This window comes from Eulemur rufifrons, chromosome 19, assembly GCF_041146395.1.
Source record: "Eulemur rufifrons isolate Redbay chromosome 19, OSU_ERuf_1, whole genome shotgun sequence".
Taxonomy (NCBI): domain Eukaryota; kingdom Metazoa; phylum Chordata; class Mammalia; order Primates; family Lemuridae; genus Eulemur; species Eulemur rufifrons.
Genome location: NC_091001.1, coordinates 7,182,389 through 7,198,734, shown reverse-complemented (window position 1 = coordinate 7,198,734; position 16,346 = coordinate 7,182,389). Strand labels below are relative to the sequence as shown.

The window sequence follows — 16,346 nt, the reverse complement described above, 5'->3', positions numbered from 1 at the left end:
TTGTAAATATACTTAAAAACCACTGAATTGCACATTTTTAAATGGTGAGTTTTATGTTATGTGGATTTTATTAATATCTCAGTTAAAAAAAAACCTGCAAGAAAAAAAAAGTTAAATAACTTGCCCAAGGTGACTAAGAGACCCAACATGCGAATCCTTTCTGGACACCAAGGCCCATCTAGTGCATGCTGCCACCTGTGTAGTTACTATCAGTCACCACCAGATGGTGGTATTGTTGAATAGAAGTGTGTCCGTCCAGTGGAAAATTTGGCTCTTCCCTACATTGTTTTTCATTGTGATAAGATGAAAAGATTGTCAAAATTGGGGGTGAATAAAAATAATAGACATCTGGACCTCATGTCTCTTCTATTGAAATACACACCAACACACTACCATCTATGAAGTATTTTTGCCTCTAAATCAAACCAGAAGCAGATCGAAACTTTAGAACTGACTACTACTTTATAGGGATTTACAGGGAACAGAGGAACATGTTAAACAACACCATGGGGAAACAATCAGCAAAATCCAGACTCTGAAAATCTAAGGTGACTCTGAAAATGATCCGATTTTTTTCCAATAAATTATAAAGAAAAACACAAGGGGAAACCTTTAGATTAAAAGTTACTTAAGAAATATATCAGCCAAATACAGTGTATGGACTTATTTCAACCCTCATTAAAACAAATAACTGTAGAAACATATTTTTGAGATAATTGGGGGAAATTTTTAGAAACTGATAGTATTAAGGAACTATCATTAATTTTTGTAAGATGATGGTGACATTGTGGTTAATGTTTTTTAAAGGCATCCTTAACTCTTTTGAGGTACATACTGAAATGTTTGTAGTTGAAATAATAAGAAATCTGCAATGTGCTTAAAAATGAGTTAAACAGTTTGTTCAAAGGTGATAACGGGATTAGCCTGTAATTTGGGAAACTAAACATATACATTAACTTATATAACAAATATCCTTTGAGCTCTTACTTTATTGAGGCATGTCAATCAACTGGAGAACATTTTCAGAGTAATAGGTGAACTACCGAGAGGTGAAGTGGTATAAATGACTGACTGAACCGGTACGGGGAACGGTATTGAAGGAGTGATGAGAGTGAATTATGGTTAGTTAAGAGATTGAGGTTTTTGGGTTTTTTTTTAAGTAAACTTTTATTTGTAATATAACACACATAAAAAACAGTGCACAAAATTTTGAGTGTATAATGCAAAAACTTCTTACCAAGTGAATACCCTGTGAAACTGGCACTCAGAGAGAGCTGAATTTTCAGTAACATATTGCTTGAAGTAATGGGTATGGATTAGAGTAGAAATGAGATCTTAAAGAAAAGGAAATAGAAATGTGAGGGTAATATATCATTTTAAAATTGCAGACTAAATATTGCTCAGAGATATGATACTTGAAAAACCATTTTTTTTTGGTCGTTCTGCTGGAATTTTAGGGCAACTTAATGAGCAAAATATGGAACACTTACATTATGTGTGTATTTTCTTTAAAAAAAATATTTAGAGACAGAGTCTTGCTCTGTCACCCAGGCTGGAGTGCAGTGGCCTGATCATAGCTCACTGTAACCTCAAATGCCTGGGCTCAAGTAATCCTCCCACCTCAGCCTCATGAGTAGCTGTGACCATGGGTGTGGCCTCTATGCCTGGCTAGTTTTTACTTTTTTTTGTAGAGATAGGGTCTTGCTATGTTGCCCAGGCTGGTCTTGAACTCCTGGCCTCAAGTGATCCTCCAGCCTTTGCCTCCCAAAGTCCTGGGATTATAGGCATGAGCCATTGTGCCTAGCTTTGTGTGTGTGTATTTTATGCTGAAGATCAAAACTTGAGCTCTTTATGAAGGAGGAACAAAATTTACTAAATTCATTAATTCAACTCTTATTAACAGTTTTTTAAAAAATTGTATGATAGCTGTTACTAGTTTTGAGGATTTATATACTTGATTTTCACAAGATCATATGTAAAACAGTAACTGCACTCTTTCAAGAGGCTTCAGGCTCATTTAATATTTTAAGAATTATCAGGAAGAGTTTCTTAAGTTAATAATTGATTATCTTAAACAGTAAGACTGTAAGCTATGCTATAATTAGTGATTTTGCTACTAGATGTTTCTGGAGGATAGCCTATAAAGTAGTTGTGATTATTATCCCATTTTCCTGATGAGGAGATAAGCAGAGAGACTGAGTAACTTGTCCATGGTCACATAGTCATTTGGTGGCGGAGCTGTGATTTAGACCAAGGCTGACTGGCTTCAGAGTATTTCATTAATAGAGTTGTTGTGAAAATTCTTTTTGTTTTTTTATTTTTTCTTTTTCAGATCCATCTGACCAAGCTGGAGAGTCTTACTTAATATACCCTTTAAAGCAGTGCCTGACTCCATGTGCATATTAATTGTTAGGTGGCATTAATGTTATTATTGCCATTATAATTATTTCAGAGAGAACTGGTACTGCACAGAAATCTCCCTCCCCACAGGAGAAGAAATCTCCCTGAAGGCTTTGTATGGGTAGATTGCACTGAGACTATGTATGTTTCAAAACACATTTTAAAACATTAATTTTGGGGCTTATTGAGGTAATAAATCTCTAAATCCCCATGAAAACGGTTTCATATGTGTTTGAGTATCTAGAGTTTGTTTTCTGTTGAGAATGTAAGATAAATGAATTTTAACTGTTCTAATTCCTGTTGTAACAGAATTTAAGCAGAATGGTGGTAAGCCCTATCTGTCTGTGATCACGGGGAGAGGAAACCACAGCCAGGGAGGAGTTGCCCGCATCAAACCAGCCGTCATTAAGTACCTCACGAGCCATAGCTTCAGGTGAGTAGATTTCTGTTATTGATAACGGCAGTTGCCCATACACAGCTAGGTAAACACTAATAGTATGCTCAGAATGATTTGTCAAAGCAGTTAACTAAATTTAATCATCTAATTTCAGCCAAAAGTTTATGCCTAAATTATAGTATAACTTTCCCTGCTGGATATGTTGTCTGGTAAACCAGAAATAGAAGATTGTTGGCAATAATCATCTGATAAAACTTTCTATTATAAATTTAAAATTCTAAAAGAAAGTACATATATTTGTGTTTCTTTGATAATGTATTATCTGAGATAAATAAATTACACATATCATAGTTTAAGATTTGCTGTGTATTCTTTTGAAAGGAAATAAATGTTTGTGGAATTTGGATGGAATTGGGTAGCTTCTGTTGAAATATAGTCGTAATTTGGGTGTGTTTCAATTTTTGAAGACACTTTCCAGTTAATATGAATTTATATATATTTTCATAAGTTAAATGCCATTTAATGATCTTTGCTGACAAACACGAAATGTCCTTTTTCATTAAGTGATCATTGTTCAGTAACAGAAAATGACAAGAAAAGTCAAAGATTAAAGATCTGTTGACGGATAGATTCCCTGAGGCTGTGCATCAAGTATCCCCCTCCAATTTCAATAGTGTAGCATATTTAGTTTATGCCATGTAATAAAATGTTACTGGGCTGCATTATAGAAAGTGGTAGTATTAATTCTGAGCATGAAGACAGGTGACATTTCTTGGTTATTTTTACAAAAGGAGTAGTTAGACCAGAACAGTATCATGTTGAGATTAATCATCTATTTTAGAGACTAATGTTCCTTGAAATTTTACACTGAGAAACTTGAAAGCATTGTATGGCCAGATTAAGCAGATTTACCTGCTAATCAGAGATTTCTTCTTGGTGCTTTCTTGATGCACAGAAACTGTGCAGTATAGACTCCATCTTATCCTTCATACAGCATGTTCTTTCCCAGGAAGGTGTAATTCAGGTTTGAGAGGTTTTGAAAAAGCTTAAATTATATCAACTACTAAGTTAGGAGTAACCCCCAGCTTTAGGATTGTATTTGTTTTGACAATAGATTAAAAGCAACATAAACATAGGTATTTTTCTTGGATATTGACTTAATAAAGGACAATACTTTGATAGTAAATATCATGTTAAGCATAGGCACTTGGAATTGATTACAAAGTATATTCCCTAGCCAGTTTGAAATTTTTATTTTTAAAATAACTCTTTTCTCATTTCTGCAGGTTCTCTGAAATTAAACCAGGGTGCTTGAAAGTCATGCTAAAGTAAAATAAACGTCCTTGACTTAGAAGTGTGAAGGTTTGTAGGTTAAAATTAGTTTTATTTGCAGTACTTCAGTCAGTTCTACTCTAAACATGTGTTTTATTGGAAATGTTGTTATGAGACACAAAAAAATTACGTTTTTCAAAATTCAAGAGAAGTTTAATTTTTTACTGAATCAAATGCCAAATAATGTTGCCTGTTAAAAATATTAAAGAGGATTTTTATTGATTACAAAAAGTCTAAGAAAAAATTATCAGCTGCAGTTTTAAAGCTTGAAGTGCTCTGATTGTTTCTCAGAGAGAAAATGTTACCTTTGTGTTAATTGTTGTTTGACATTTAGTAAAGTCCTAAAGGTTTCTATGAGAGGCATTTTAAGTGCTTTGATATCTAGTTCATGCCCTTCAAAGGCTTGTATTAAAAGAAGAAAAAGAAGTTGTAGTAGTGGTAGTAAAGAAAGAAAGGAGATCTAACAAAAACACTTGAATACTTTTTGCTTTTAAAACTAAACACATGAAACCATTTCATTTTGCCATATCCTACAGGAGGGAAGGCATGCTATTTCTTCTGCTTTGTGCAGATCTTGCTCTCTTACCTTTTGTTCTGTTCTTCTGTATGTGTGCATTTTATGGGAATAAAATTGAGTCTGAGATTACATTGCAGTTTTATACCTTCCATAGGCAGAAAAATTTTCAGAGAAGGAGAAATGGTTAGATATCTATCAACTGTTGCTGCCTTTTAGGACTGCATCTAGAACTGTGGATTTCTAAATAGTTGTATTTGAGGATGCAATTTATAAACTGCAGTAGGTAAAAATCTTATTAACTTAAAACAAATGTAGAAAACGTGTTGGGTATAATCATAAAAGGAATCATTAGAATTTAAAAGATTTTTACCTTTATTTTGAAAGAGCCAACTTTCTGAAAGGAAACTTTCATTGACTTCTATTGTTTGGTTAGTTAATAAATCTGGTTAGTGTGTTTATAATCTCCTTTATGCAGGTTTAATGTGGTACAGTATAATTTTCCAATATGAGACAATGGCTTAAACAAATTTGACTTCATATATGGAGAATATTTTCAACGTATATAGTTGTAGCAAACAATTATGTTGATTTTTGTTAAATTTAAAAAATCATTTGAATAAGGAATTATAGGATTGAGCTGGTACTGAAAAGAATCCTAAAATACAGAATGGTTTCCCCAAAGAGCAAACATTTTAATGAAATAAAACTCAAAAACATTTGTTTTTATATGTCATAAATGCATGCTTTTAAAAGAAGAGCCTTATTACTGAATTTTATTTCCATAAAAATAAGAATAAGTGTTTATTATTTTGAAATGGTTAGTGATTGGTATTGAAGTATTATTTGCATTCTTCACATTATTCACATAGTTTAGCACACTTTTTTGTAATCTCTAAAACAGTTCTGTACATTAAAAATAAAGCAATTCCTTTCAACAATTTATTAATGAAATAAAATATTCTTGTGTATAAATTAATATGATTTAAAAATATGAAAAACAATACCAAAACCTGCAGTTATTGGAGTGTATGCACCTGCATACTCATTTTCTGTGTTTTTATATTTTCTCATCTGATTTAAAAAAATCACTTTCGAGCACTTCAGCTAGACTTATTTCAATAGTATCATGATTAATGAGAGAACAGTCAAATGAATTAGAGATGTGGTATTCTGCGGGCAAAAATCAAAGGAAAAAAGCTATGTTTTATCCAGTATCAACTTTCATGTTATGCTTTATTTTGGTAAATGTAACAGTATTTCTTAATCATTATTCATAAGCACACTGGCAAAGTTTGAGCATTTTAATGCAGTTGTTTAATTTCAAACTGCCTCCTACCCACTATCTAGCATAGTTTAAGCAACATATACTTATGAAAGAACACTTTATATAATCCCTCCTCCTTTTGCCCATTTCTAAATCCTATACATCAAAGATAGTTTGGAGATTTTAAAATTTTTCATATATTGGTACAGGTTGAGTATCCCTAATGGTCCAAAATCTGAAACTTTTTGAGCATGGACATAGCACACAAAGGATATGCTTATTGGAACATTTCAGATTTCAGATTTTCAGATTAGGGATGCTAAACTGGTAAATATCATGCAAATATTCCAAAATCTGAAAAAATCAGAAATGCAGAACACTTCTGATCCCAAGCATTTTGGATAAGGGATACTTAACCTGTATATTTGTGCCAATACATGCCTCATCAGAATGCTCTTTGTAAACCTAATATTTTAAAAGTACAGCACTTCTGTAGAGAGAGAGAGAGAGAACTATAATGTGAAAACCACAGAGGGTGTGTAGCTGGACCAGAGGGCTCTTAACAGTGTTTTCAGTCTGTCCGTCTCTTTATTCCAGTGTGAGAGACGGAAGCATATTTTCTTACATTTATTGGCTGTTCATATATCTCTATATTATTTTCAAGTTGAAGTGTCTTCAATTTGTTAGTATTTCCATACTATTTACAATTCTGTGGCCTTTAAAGATAAGATATATTATGTAGTAGATATTGTGACTTTAAAGTGTCTTGTGTATTAATATTATATTTTAAGAAGGAAAAACTATACTATTCTTCTGGATGGTTTCTAGTCCTTTATTTTGGTCTTTTTCTTTTTGAATTCAAGTGTTTTGTGTGTTTAGAAAAAGGACACGTGTAATAGTGAGATTGGTTATTTCTGAGCTGGAAACTTTTGAAACTCAGGAAATTGCTCTGACAATGTTTTAACTGCTCTCAATTTAAGAAAATGACAAAATGTATAAAAAAAGACAAAAATAATGTGTGCCGTTTTTTCCAAGTGCTTTTTAAAAGTGCTTTTTCATTGTGCAATGAGGTGAAATTTGATAATTTTTCTGTGTAGTGGCTAAATATTATTGCTTATTTTTATTTACACGTGAAGAAAACAGAAAGTGTGGCCAAAAGAGTGTCATTCAAAAGGTAAAGTAAGTTTATGTAGAATGTATGTTAATGGTGCTTATTTTTAAAATGTAATTCAAGTTTACAGTATTACTTAATGCTTCTTTACAGAATTTAATAGAGAAACAAGGCTAGAACACATCTACATCCTGAAGAGCCTTTTGTAACTTCACATATGATGACAAAGTGTATTATTTTCCTTAGAGTCGAGCAGTTGACTTTTATGGTCTAAATGACGAACCTATTATTAATAAACGATTGAATTAACCGTGAGACTTCTCATTAAAATACAGTGTTACAGCTGTCAGTTGGAGAAAATATTTAAAAATTTTCAGACAGTATATCAGAAACAAAATGTTTTTATTTGTACTATAAAGAAAATGGAATTTTGCTGTTAACTCTGTACTTTTTTTATTGAAAATGTTTTATAACTTTGCTTTTAAAATTTCTTATGAAACCATTTGCAAATTACACACTTAATTTAATAAAATACTTTAGCCACAGTCCAGTGTGAGGAAATCATTCATTTGATGTGGTAGGGTTAGTGGTTTAAATATTAAAAAATATTTTTGTGTGTAACTTTGTAATTTCAGAGGAGAATGATCATAAAAATTTCATTTCTGTACCACAGCTTTTCTTCTAGTTTAAATTATTTTACTGTAGTAAATAGGAGTCAGTTAAAATGGATTAGCTATGGTTTCTCTCTTCACACCCTGTATCTTTCGACTGGCATCAAAATTAAGAATTATGTCTGTTAGGGACTCAAGTAATATATTAAGGACCTTTGAACTTTATTCAACTCCAAAACAGAATAATTCACTCATTTAGCAAAGACTTAAAAATATTTATTCAACAAATATTTATTGAATAATCTTTACTAGGGTTACAGTATGAGACAGAGCTTTTATGCACAGTTATAATTATTCTTATGAGCAGTTATGTGTACTAGTGTTTATACTATGGAATACTTTCATATACGTAGTATTTTCAATCTCAAGAAAATTTTATTACATAGGTGGTGCTATCCCAGTTTAATGAATACAGCCACGTGGTCTTAGAGAAGCCATCAGCTTGCCAGTTAGGAGAAGAGGTGTGTCTCGAGCCTCGGTTCTCTGGCTCCTACTGCAGAGCAGCTGCAGCTGTCGTACGAGAATAGTTACTTATAAAGAGATAATAGTCTGTTATCCCCTTCTGTAACCGATGTGGCTCCACAGGGTATGTCTTTGAAAATCTGCCATTTATGAATTTGCCTTGTTTCTTTATCCAAAGGAAGCTGGTATTTTGGAAAAACCCAAAATACCAATGGCAAAAGATGCAAGTTTGTTTCTCTCTTCATATAAATCCCAGAAGTAAAGAATCCAGGACTGATGGGAATCCTCTTTTCCACGAAGCCTTTGGGCATCTAGCATAGTTCACCATTCTGCCATACCCAGGGTGTGGCCCTCATCTTCCTACGCCAGGGTGGGTGGCTGGAGTTCTAACCATCACCTCTATGTTCTACTGGAGGAAGGGCAATGAGAAAGGGAGCAAAGAGCAAGTGCCCGCAGTCTTCAAGATGATTTTTGGAAGCTGCCATAGGTCATTTCTACTTGTATCCTATTGGCCAGAACTTAGTCGTGTCACATCTAGCGGCAGGGGAGGCTAAGAAATTGTCTATTTCAGACATTTCTGAATGTCTGCTAAAACATGAGTGAGTGTCCTTTTGGAGGAAAGAGAAATGGGTATGAGGGTGAGTATCAGTCTCTGCCACATCATTTTTGATCATTATATGCAAATGATGTGAAAATTAGTTCTTGATATATTACTTCAACAGATCTTTGTTGATGACTTCCATGTACCAGGAATAATAAAAAGGAAATCACAGTTGTACGTGTTTTACCTTTAAATATTCAAATGATATGGCTGTTAAAATGGACTTTCAGTCGATGACTTAACTGCTAATAGGATCACTTTTCATCTCATAACTCAGTTGTGGCAGCTGGATTATTTATGTAAGTTATTTCTAGTGATACTGCTTAGTTAATATATTTTCATATTGACTATTGTTTTCTCTTAAACATTTATTCATCATGTCTGTGTGCAAAAGCTAAGTACTTGGTGCAAGTGATTTAAAGCTAAGTAAACCAGGGTAGGAAGGTGTAAAGATGTATATGTCTTAAGAGCTAGAAACTGCATATAAAGAAAGAACTGTGCCAGTAAAAACAAAAACAAACTGGAAGCACTAAGGGGTGGGGGAATAGTTATTTCCTTTGGAGGCGGTGAATTTAACTTTGTTGCCGGAAAGCTTTAAATGACTTTTTGTAGGAAAAAAATTAAAGACTTTAAATTCATGGCTTTGGTCCATATATAAGTGTACAATCTTTGCACCTTTCATAGCTGTTGGAGCACTTCTTATGGTAATCTTGACTTATTAAAATTTAATTTGTTAGAGGCTTATATTTAATTTTAATAGCTAATGAAATATTAGCATTTTAATATTAATGAAGTTTCAAAATATAAACAAATTCCTCAACGTAAGGAATGACTTGGGGGTAGAGAAATGAGGAGTCCGTGATGCGTCCGTAGCTCTCTCCATGGTCAGACAGAAGCAGCTGCAGGGGGCGGCGGCGGGGTGGAGAAACGGGGTGATGGGCTGTCGCGGAGCACAGCACGGCCAGTGCCAAATGTGCTCGCTTTCCTCTGGATTTAAACGTATCAGATGAAAATATTCTTTTACACCAGAAGCTATGAAAACATGTATAAATAACTTTTATTTGATTTTAACTTTATCTTTAGGTATCTAGATTGTGTTTTGTTATGCCAGTGGTATAACAAATGAAATCCTATTAAAAACGAGGTTCTAGGCTGGGCGCGGTGGCTCACGCCTGTAATCCTAGACTCTGGGAGGCCGAGGCGGGTGGATCGCTCGAGGTCAGGAGTTCGAGACCAGCCTGAGCAAGAGTGAGACCCCCGTCTCTACTAAAAATAGAAAGAAATTATCTGGCCAACTAAAATATATATAGAAAAAATTAGCCGGGCATGGTGGCGCATGTCTGCAGTCCCAGCTACCCGGGAGGCTGAGGCAGGAGGATCGCTTGAGCCCAGGAGTTTGAGGTTGCTGTGAGCTAGGCTGACGCCACGGTACTCACTCTAGCCCGGGCAACAGCGTGAGACTCTGTCTCAAAAAAAAAAATAATAATAATAAATAAAAAATTAAAAAAAAAGAGGTTCTAGAATGTTGTTCTAACTTATGAAATTTTGAGAAATTTGGATTGCCCTCTAAGGAAAGCAAAAAGGATTAATAGCATCTAACACTGGACTTGGGACAAGTCCTGCCCCCAGCATGAGGGGAGGTTTATTTGGAAAGATTGCTCTGCATGATCCATTTCTAGCCTTAATTAGGAAAGAAACGAAATGACGTGGCCTAGCTCACTCAGTGCTCACGGCAGGAAGCACGTTAGTCAAAGCGTGTTTCTGGCATTGCTACCCCAGCCTGCCCTATTGATACAGCCTGTGTACAGACAGCCCCCACTTAGGATGGTTCAGCTTACGATTTTTCCTACTTAGGGTTTTTCGATTTTATGATGGTGTGAATGCCATATGCCTTTGGTAGAAACCGTACTTTGAATTTTGAATTTTGATCTTTCCGCGGACTAGTGACATGCTCCGGCACTCCCCTGCGATCGCCCGGTCGGCCCCGCCAACGTCAGGTGTTCGGAGCGCGTTCAAGGGAAGCTTAGGCTAAGCTACGATGTTTAGTAGGCTAGGGGTATTAGGTGCATTTTTGACTGTCAATATTTTCAACTTATTGCAGTTTTTTGGGGACATAACCCCATCGTATGTTGAGGAGCATCTGTATTTCATATGTGTTTCTTAGTTAGAAACTCAGACTGACCCTCCCACTTGGGAGAATTGGGGAAACCAAAAATTTTGGATGAAAATATTAAAAACACTCACAACATTGCATAGTTGATAATATAGGGGCTTAGGTCAAAAAACTAAGAATTCTTAGAGACGCTTTCACAAAAGGTGCCTCTCTGCTCCTGATTCACTTTGAGCTTCAGTTTTCGAAGTTTAGGAGTGGAGAGACAGAAGACAAAGGCCGGCAAACGTGGAGACTCGTAAGAGACACCCGGTAAAGCTCGCACCCCACTGGGGATGGGGGTGGATAAAATAATTCTGCCCTCCTTCCTATCTCCAGGAGGACTAAGAATGCTGCCTTGCCACTGAGCAAAAGAAGAAACCAAAAAAAAAAAAAAAAAAAAAGCTGAGAAGTTATAATCACTATTGGCCCTCACAGAGTATCAGCCCAAAGTCACATCACCTAGGGTAGTCAAAAAACGCCAAGCCATGAGTTAAATTTGTAGAGGTGCCAGCCTGATAATGCTGCCACTGGCTGCCTAGCAAAGGCAAGTGCAGATCTTCCCAGGGAGCGCGGGAGCGTGCACCTTGGTCCTGGAGGGTTAAATCTGATCAGGCCTGTAGATTGAATAACCACTTTATAGGAATTACAGAGGATAGAGGAACATGTCAAACACTGCCATTGGGATGCAATCACCAAAATGTAGACTCTGTGAAACTAACAACACAGTTTCTTCCAGTTCCAAAGAAAATAAAACCACACAGGTGGAGATAGAACTTACACATTAAGATGTAAGAGGTATATCAACCAATGGCAGTTTGTGGACCTCTTTTGGGTACCAGTTCAGCAGAAAAATTATGACCATAACAAGACAATTGACAATGTGAACCATGACTTGATAATTATATTAAAGAACTATTGTTTTTTAGGAATGATCTTGTAGTTATATATATTTTTTTGAGACAGAGTCTCGCTCTGTTGCCCGGGCTAGAGTGCCGTGGCATCAGCACAGCACCTCAAACTTGTGGGCTCAAGCGATCCTCCTGCCTCAGCCTCCCGAGTCGCTGGGACTACAGGTGCATGCCACCACACCTGGCTATTTTTTTTCTATTTTTAGTAGAGATGGGGTGGGCGTCTTGCTCTTACTTGGGATGGTCTTGAACTCCTGACCTCAAGCAATCCTCACACCTCAAGAGATCCTCCCGCCTCAGCCTCCCAGAGTGCTAGAATTACAGGTGTGAGCCACCACGCCCGGCCAATTAACACATTAATTGCCATGTTAGTTGTATTTAATTCACGCTAGTTTTGAGCCTGGGGCCTCGTGAAGCGTATGTAACTCACACATCTCTTCTCCTTGGAAGCCACATGAACTATTTTTCTAGTTGCCTATAACTCACACACAGAAAACAATAAAAAATAACAAAATTTTCATTAAATTACAAAGGATCATTTGGTTTTCAAGGTTTTTATTCTGTTTTCATAATAAAACACCGTGGCCCCAAGGAAAAAAATTTTTTACTAGTGTGGCAGTCCATGTGTTAAAAAAATCTTTACTTTTTTAAAAGAGATACATGCTTAGAACAAAAGGGAGCCTTAAAAAAAGCCTGCTGCTTTTTTTCAGTTACATGCTGAAATAAGTCCATAAAATGTCGTTGGAGATTTACTTCCAAATGAAGTGGAGGACGTGGGCGGAGGCACTTAGGAAACAAGATCGGCCATAAGTTAGTAAATGGGGAAGGTGGACGTTCATTATGCTATAATATCTACTTTTGAATATATTTAAAGCTCTGTAAGAAAGTATTTTAAAAGTTGGTGGAAGAGCTGGAGAAGTAGACTCTATATTTGGTTCTGGGAGAGAATTCTAGAACACTGAAGAGTTAACCTGCATAGTAGCTGCTACCTCTGTAAAGGTGACAAATCGGGAGGCCACTATGGCACCATTGTCACAACTGTCTCTTAACATACTCAGAGCTGGTGACACCAGAAAAGTGTTCTAGAAAAAGCTGACATCTCCACAACTTGACTTTGTAGCAGAATGAACCATACCAGTAAATCGGTGGCCCCCGGCTTAGCTGTGCCTCCCACCCCGGCTTAGCTGTGCCTCCCACGTCTCGTAAGAGCGGATCTAACTCTAGAAGCCATTTGATAGAGAGAATTTTACCTGCAGGAGGGCACTGGGAAATGCTTTAAACTTGCCAGCCTCTTCAGTACAGAAAGGCTCATTAGAAGAAGGAGAGCTGGAGGCTGAGTATCAAATGTCCATATTTACTACACTGATGGTACTTGTCAAAGCAGGTACTAGAAATAAAATGGGTTGACATGTTTGTCACAAAAGCTTTGGCTGTCAGCTGGGGTACTTAGAGGTATGCTAGGAAGTACCCCAAGTCTAGGATAAACTTAGCGTATCTTTCAGGAGCCTCGATTTTACTCATTGGCAAATAATGCACACTGTCACTTAATGTAGCTTATTTGTGTGTGTATTAGTCAGGGTTCTCCAGACTGACAGAATCAATAGGAGATAGACAGATGAGAGGGGATTTATTAGGGGAATTGGCTCAAGTGATTATGGAGGCTCAAAAGTCCCACTACAGGCCGTCTGCAAGCCAGGGGACCAGAGAAGCCAGCAGCATGACCTAGGCCAGGTCTGAAGTCCCCAGAACTAGGAAAGCTGATGGTGTGACTCTCAATCCAAGGCTGAAGTCTTGAGAACTACAGGGGAGAGGGCCCCATGTAGACCTCTCCAAAGACTGCTTGAGTGTCCTTGCAACATGGTGGCTGGCTTTCCCCAGGGCAGGGGGACCTAGTGTTGTAAGTTTTACACCAAATTCTATTTCTTAGAACCAAGTCACTAAATTCAGCTCACATTCAAGTATGGGAGAATCAGCTCTACTTTTTAAAGGATACAATGTGAAGGAATTTGTGGGCACATTGGAAACCATCGTGTCTACTAGGTGCCAGGCACCACTAGGTAGTTGCAAATGTATCCATTATAATCTTCATAACTACCCAGTGGGGTGGGTATTGTTGCCCACCTGGCAGACGAGTATTATCACAGCTCTTTTCAGTTATCTGATGGCAGTGTGCTCAGGCAAGATCAACCCCTCTGTAGTCCCAGCAGGTGAATTACGATTGGTGAAAAAGCCAATCATGGCAATTCCATTTCCCTTTGCCGTTGATTGCTTAAAGGGTGAATATATGGCCACGCCAAAGAGAATTCTACTAGGGTGGTTCTAGGCAAGGTTTTCCGCATTAATGGGTGAAGCACATAGGAAGAAATGCATTCTAAAGCAGAATTTTGTGTCTGTATGTGCTGTCTAGAATTGCAGTTGCCCTGCTGAAACCATGAAGAGACAAAGCTGAGGCCCAAGCCAGTGTGCTAAGGATGGTGCGCGTGGAAAGGAAAGCACCTGAATTAAGCCTGGAAGTGACCTTGTTATGGGAGACAAGAAGCTACTTTTGGTTAGGTTTCGTGTTGCTTGCAACTGAAAGTATCCTAGTGATTTGATATAATACCATTTTACAGATTAGGAAACAGATGTTCAGAAAGATTACATAATTTGCCTAAACTTTCCCAGCTAATAAATAGCAGAGCCAGGCGTCAGACTGAGATCTTTGTGTTCTAAAATCACCTGGTACTTGCTTGTTTTATCAATTAAGAGATTTTTCTTCAGGAACTTTGAGGAATCAGGGAGGAGAAACAGAAACAGCATTTGGTTTGAGCAGGGTTAGTGACTGGCAAACAGGTACGGTGGAGGCTCCTGGGAAGGAAGGAAAGGAAATTCAGGGTGCTGTATGGATGGGGTTGGTGCGGGTGACCGAGATCCCAGCTGCGCAGGCAGTCGATGGATCCAGAGGGGCTGAAGGACTGAGAGGATGCCGCGAGTGGGGAGGGTGCAGGGGAAGGAAAGGACAGATCCAGAAAGTTTGAGGGGGAGGGAAAGTGGAAGGAAGTTGCAGGAAGGGAGAGAATTTCAGAGGTGAAGACATTAGGGATGCAGAGACTCCCAACAGAGTTTGATTTGTGACTGAGCATGAAGATGATGGTCATCAGAGTGGAGAATGTCACAGAATCGATACCAAATCTCTGGATCATGCACTTTGTGTACATATTACCCAGGAAGGTGACAGGCCATGGAGTGGAGAGGAAGACTGAAAGCCAGTCTGCGGGGAATACAGGTGAATTCAAAACTGTTTTCTTTGCTTGCATGGTCCCCTTCCTTCACACGGATAGGCTCTGACTCAGCGCAGCCCCGCTTTGATGAAAGATTTGTGAGGACTATTCTGCCTTAATCTGCTGCTCTGTGCCGACTGGAGGGAGGAGACGGTGGGGCCACTGGGAGGAGCTGAGCCGAGAAGGCTGTGAGGAAAGGAGTTTCCCAGGCCTTTCGGAAAACAATTATTTGCAGTGGGACCTCATTGTTTTGTTTGAAGTTGCTTCTTTCCTGTCTGTCTATCCATCTGAATTTCTGAAAAGCAATAAAATATATTTAAAATTATCCACTATTTCAGATTATTGCAGTAATATCAGACAAGGTATGACAGACCACTAATAAACTAACCAGAGGGAAGAACATTACCTATAAGAGACATAGTAGATGAAGATATGCATCAAGCAACATAATAGCTACATATATAAAAACAAAAGATTACTCTAAGTGTAAAGATAACTTTATAAAAATGCCATTAGAGCTGATTTTAATATACCTTTTTCAGAACTAGACAGATCTAGTAGACAAAAAATAGGAAAGACCATGTAAAAACCAGTCGACACATTTGCTTTAACACATACAGCATCAGACATTCTTCAAACACAATAAATATATATTTACAAATGGCCATTGATTAGTTACAAAAATTGATCATAAAGCGGCCACAAATATTAAAAGATTTTACATTTCACATTATCTGATAAAATTAGAAGTGAATTAATGAGATTAGAAATAAACGCCTAAAACACAAAAAATAATTTAATCAATTTTTAACATTTAAATCCACTCTCCTAAATAATTTTTGGATCAAATTAGAAACTATTAATAAATTGAATTATCAACTCTAAAACAAAAAAGGAAAACCCAATATAACCAAACCGACAAGACCCAGCAAAAGCTGTACACAAAGGTTAGAAATAGAAGAATTCCGTGTTCATCTTAAAAAAAAAATAGAAAATCATAAAAGAAAATGGAATTAATAAAAAGACTTATACTAATGAAATTTAGGAAAGACAGAAGGTTCCTTTCAAAAAAGATAAACACTTTATGAACTTGAGGTAAAAAAAAAACCAAACTATTAAAACTTAAAATACACGTTTAATTCAGCAGTTCTACTTTACAATTCTCATGGGAACAAAAACCTAAGTCTCAAGATACGTATTCAAGGGTACTTGTTGCAGGATTGTTCCCCGTGGCCAGAGCTGGAGGCGCAGCCAGTGCCCTGGCGAAGGGG

At 36.9% G+C, this 16,346-nt stretch overlaps 1 protein-coding gene across 1 annotated transcript in view; it reads left to right on the top strand.

The window, feature by feature from the left end:
- N4BP2 (NEDD4 binding protein 2) overlaps positions 1 to 5,008 on the top strand; it is a 52,885-nt gene extending 47,877 nt beyond the window's left edge. The window contains exons 16-17 of the mRNA XM_069494767.1: positions 2,710 to 2,833; positions 4,084 to 5,008. Coding sequence (XP_069350868.1) covers positions 2,710 to 2,833; positions 4,084 to 4,129 — 170 coding nt within the window. The 3' untranslated portion in view covers positions 4,130 to 5,008. The remainder of the gene's footprint in view (positions 1 to 2,709; positions 2,834 to 4,083) is intronic.
- The last annotated feature ends 11,338 nt before the right edge of the window (positions 5,009 to 16,346 follow it).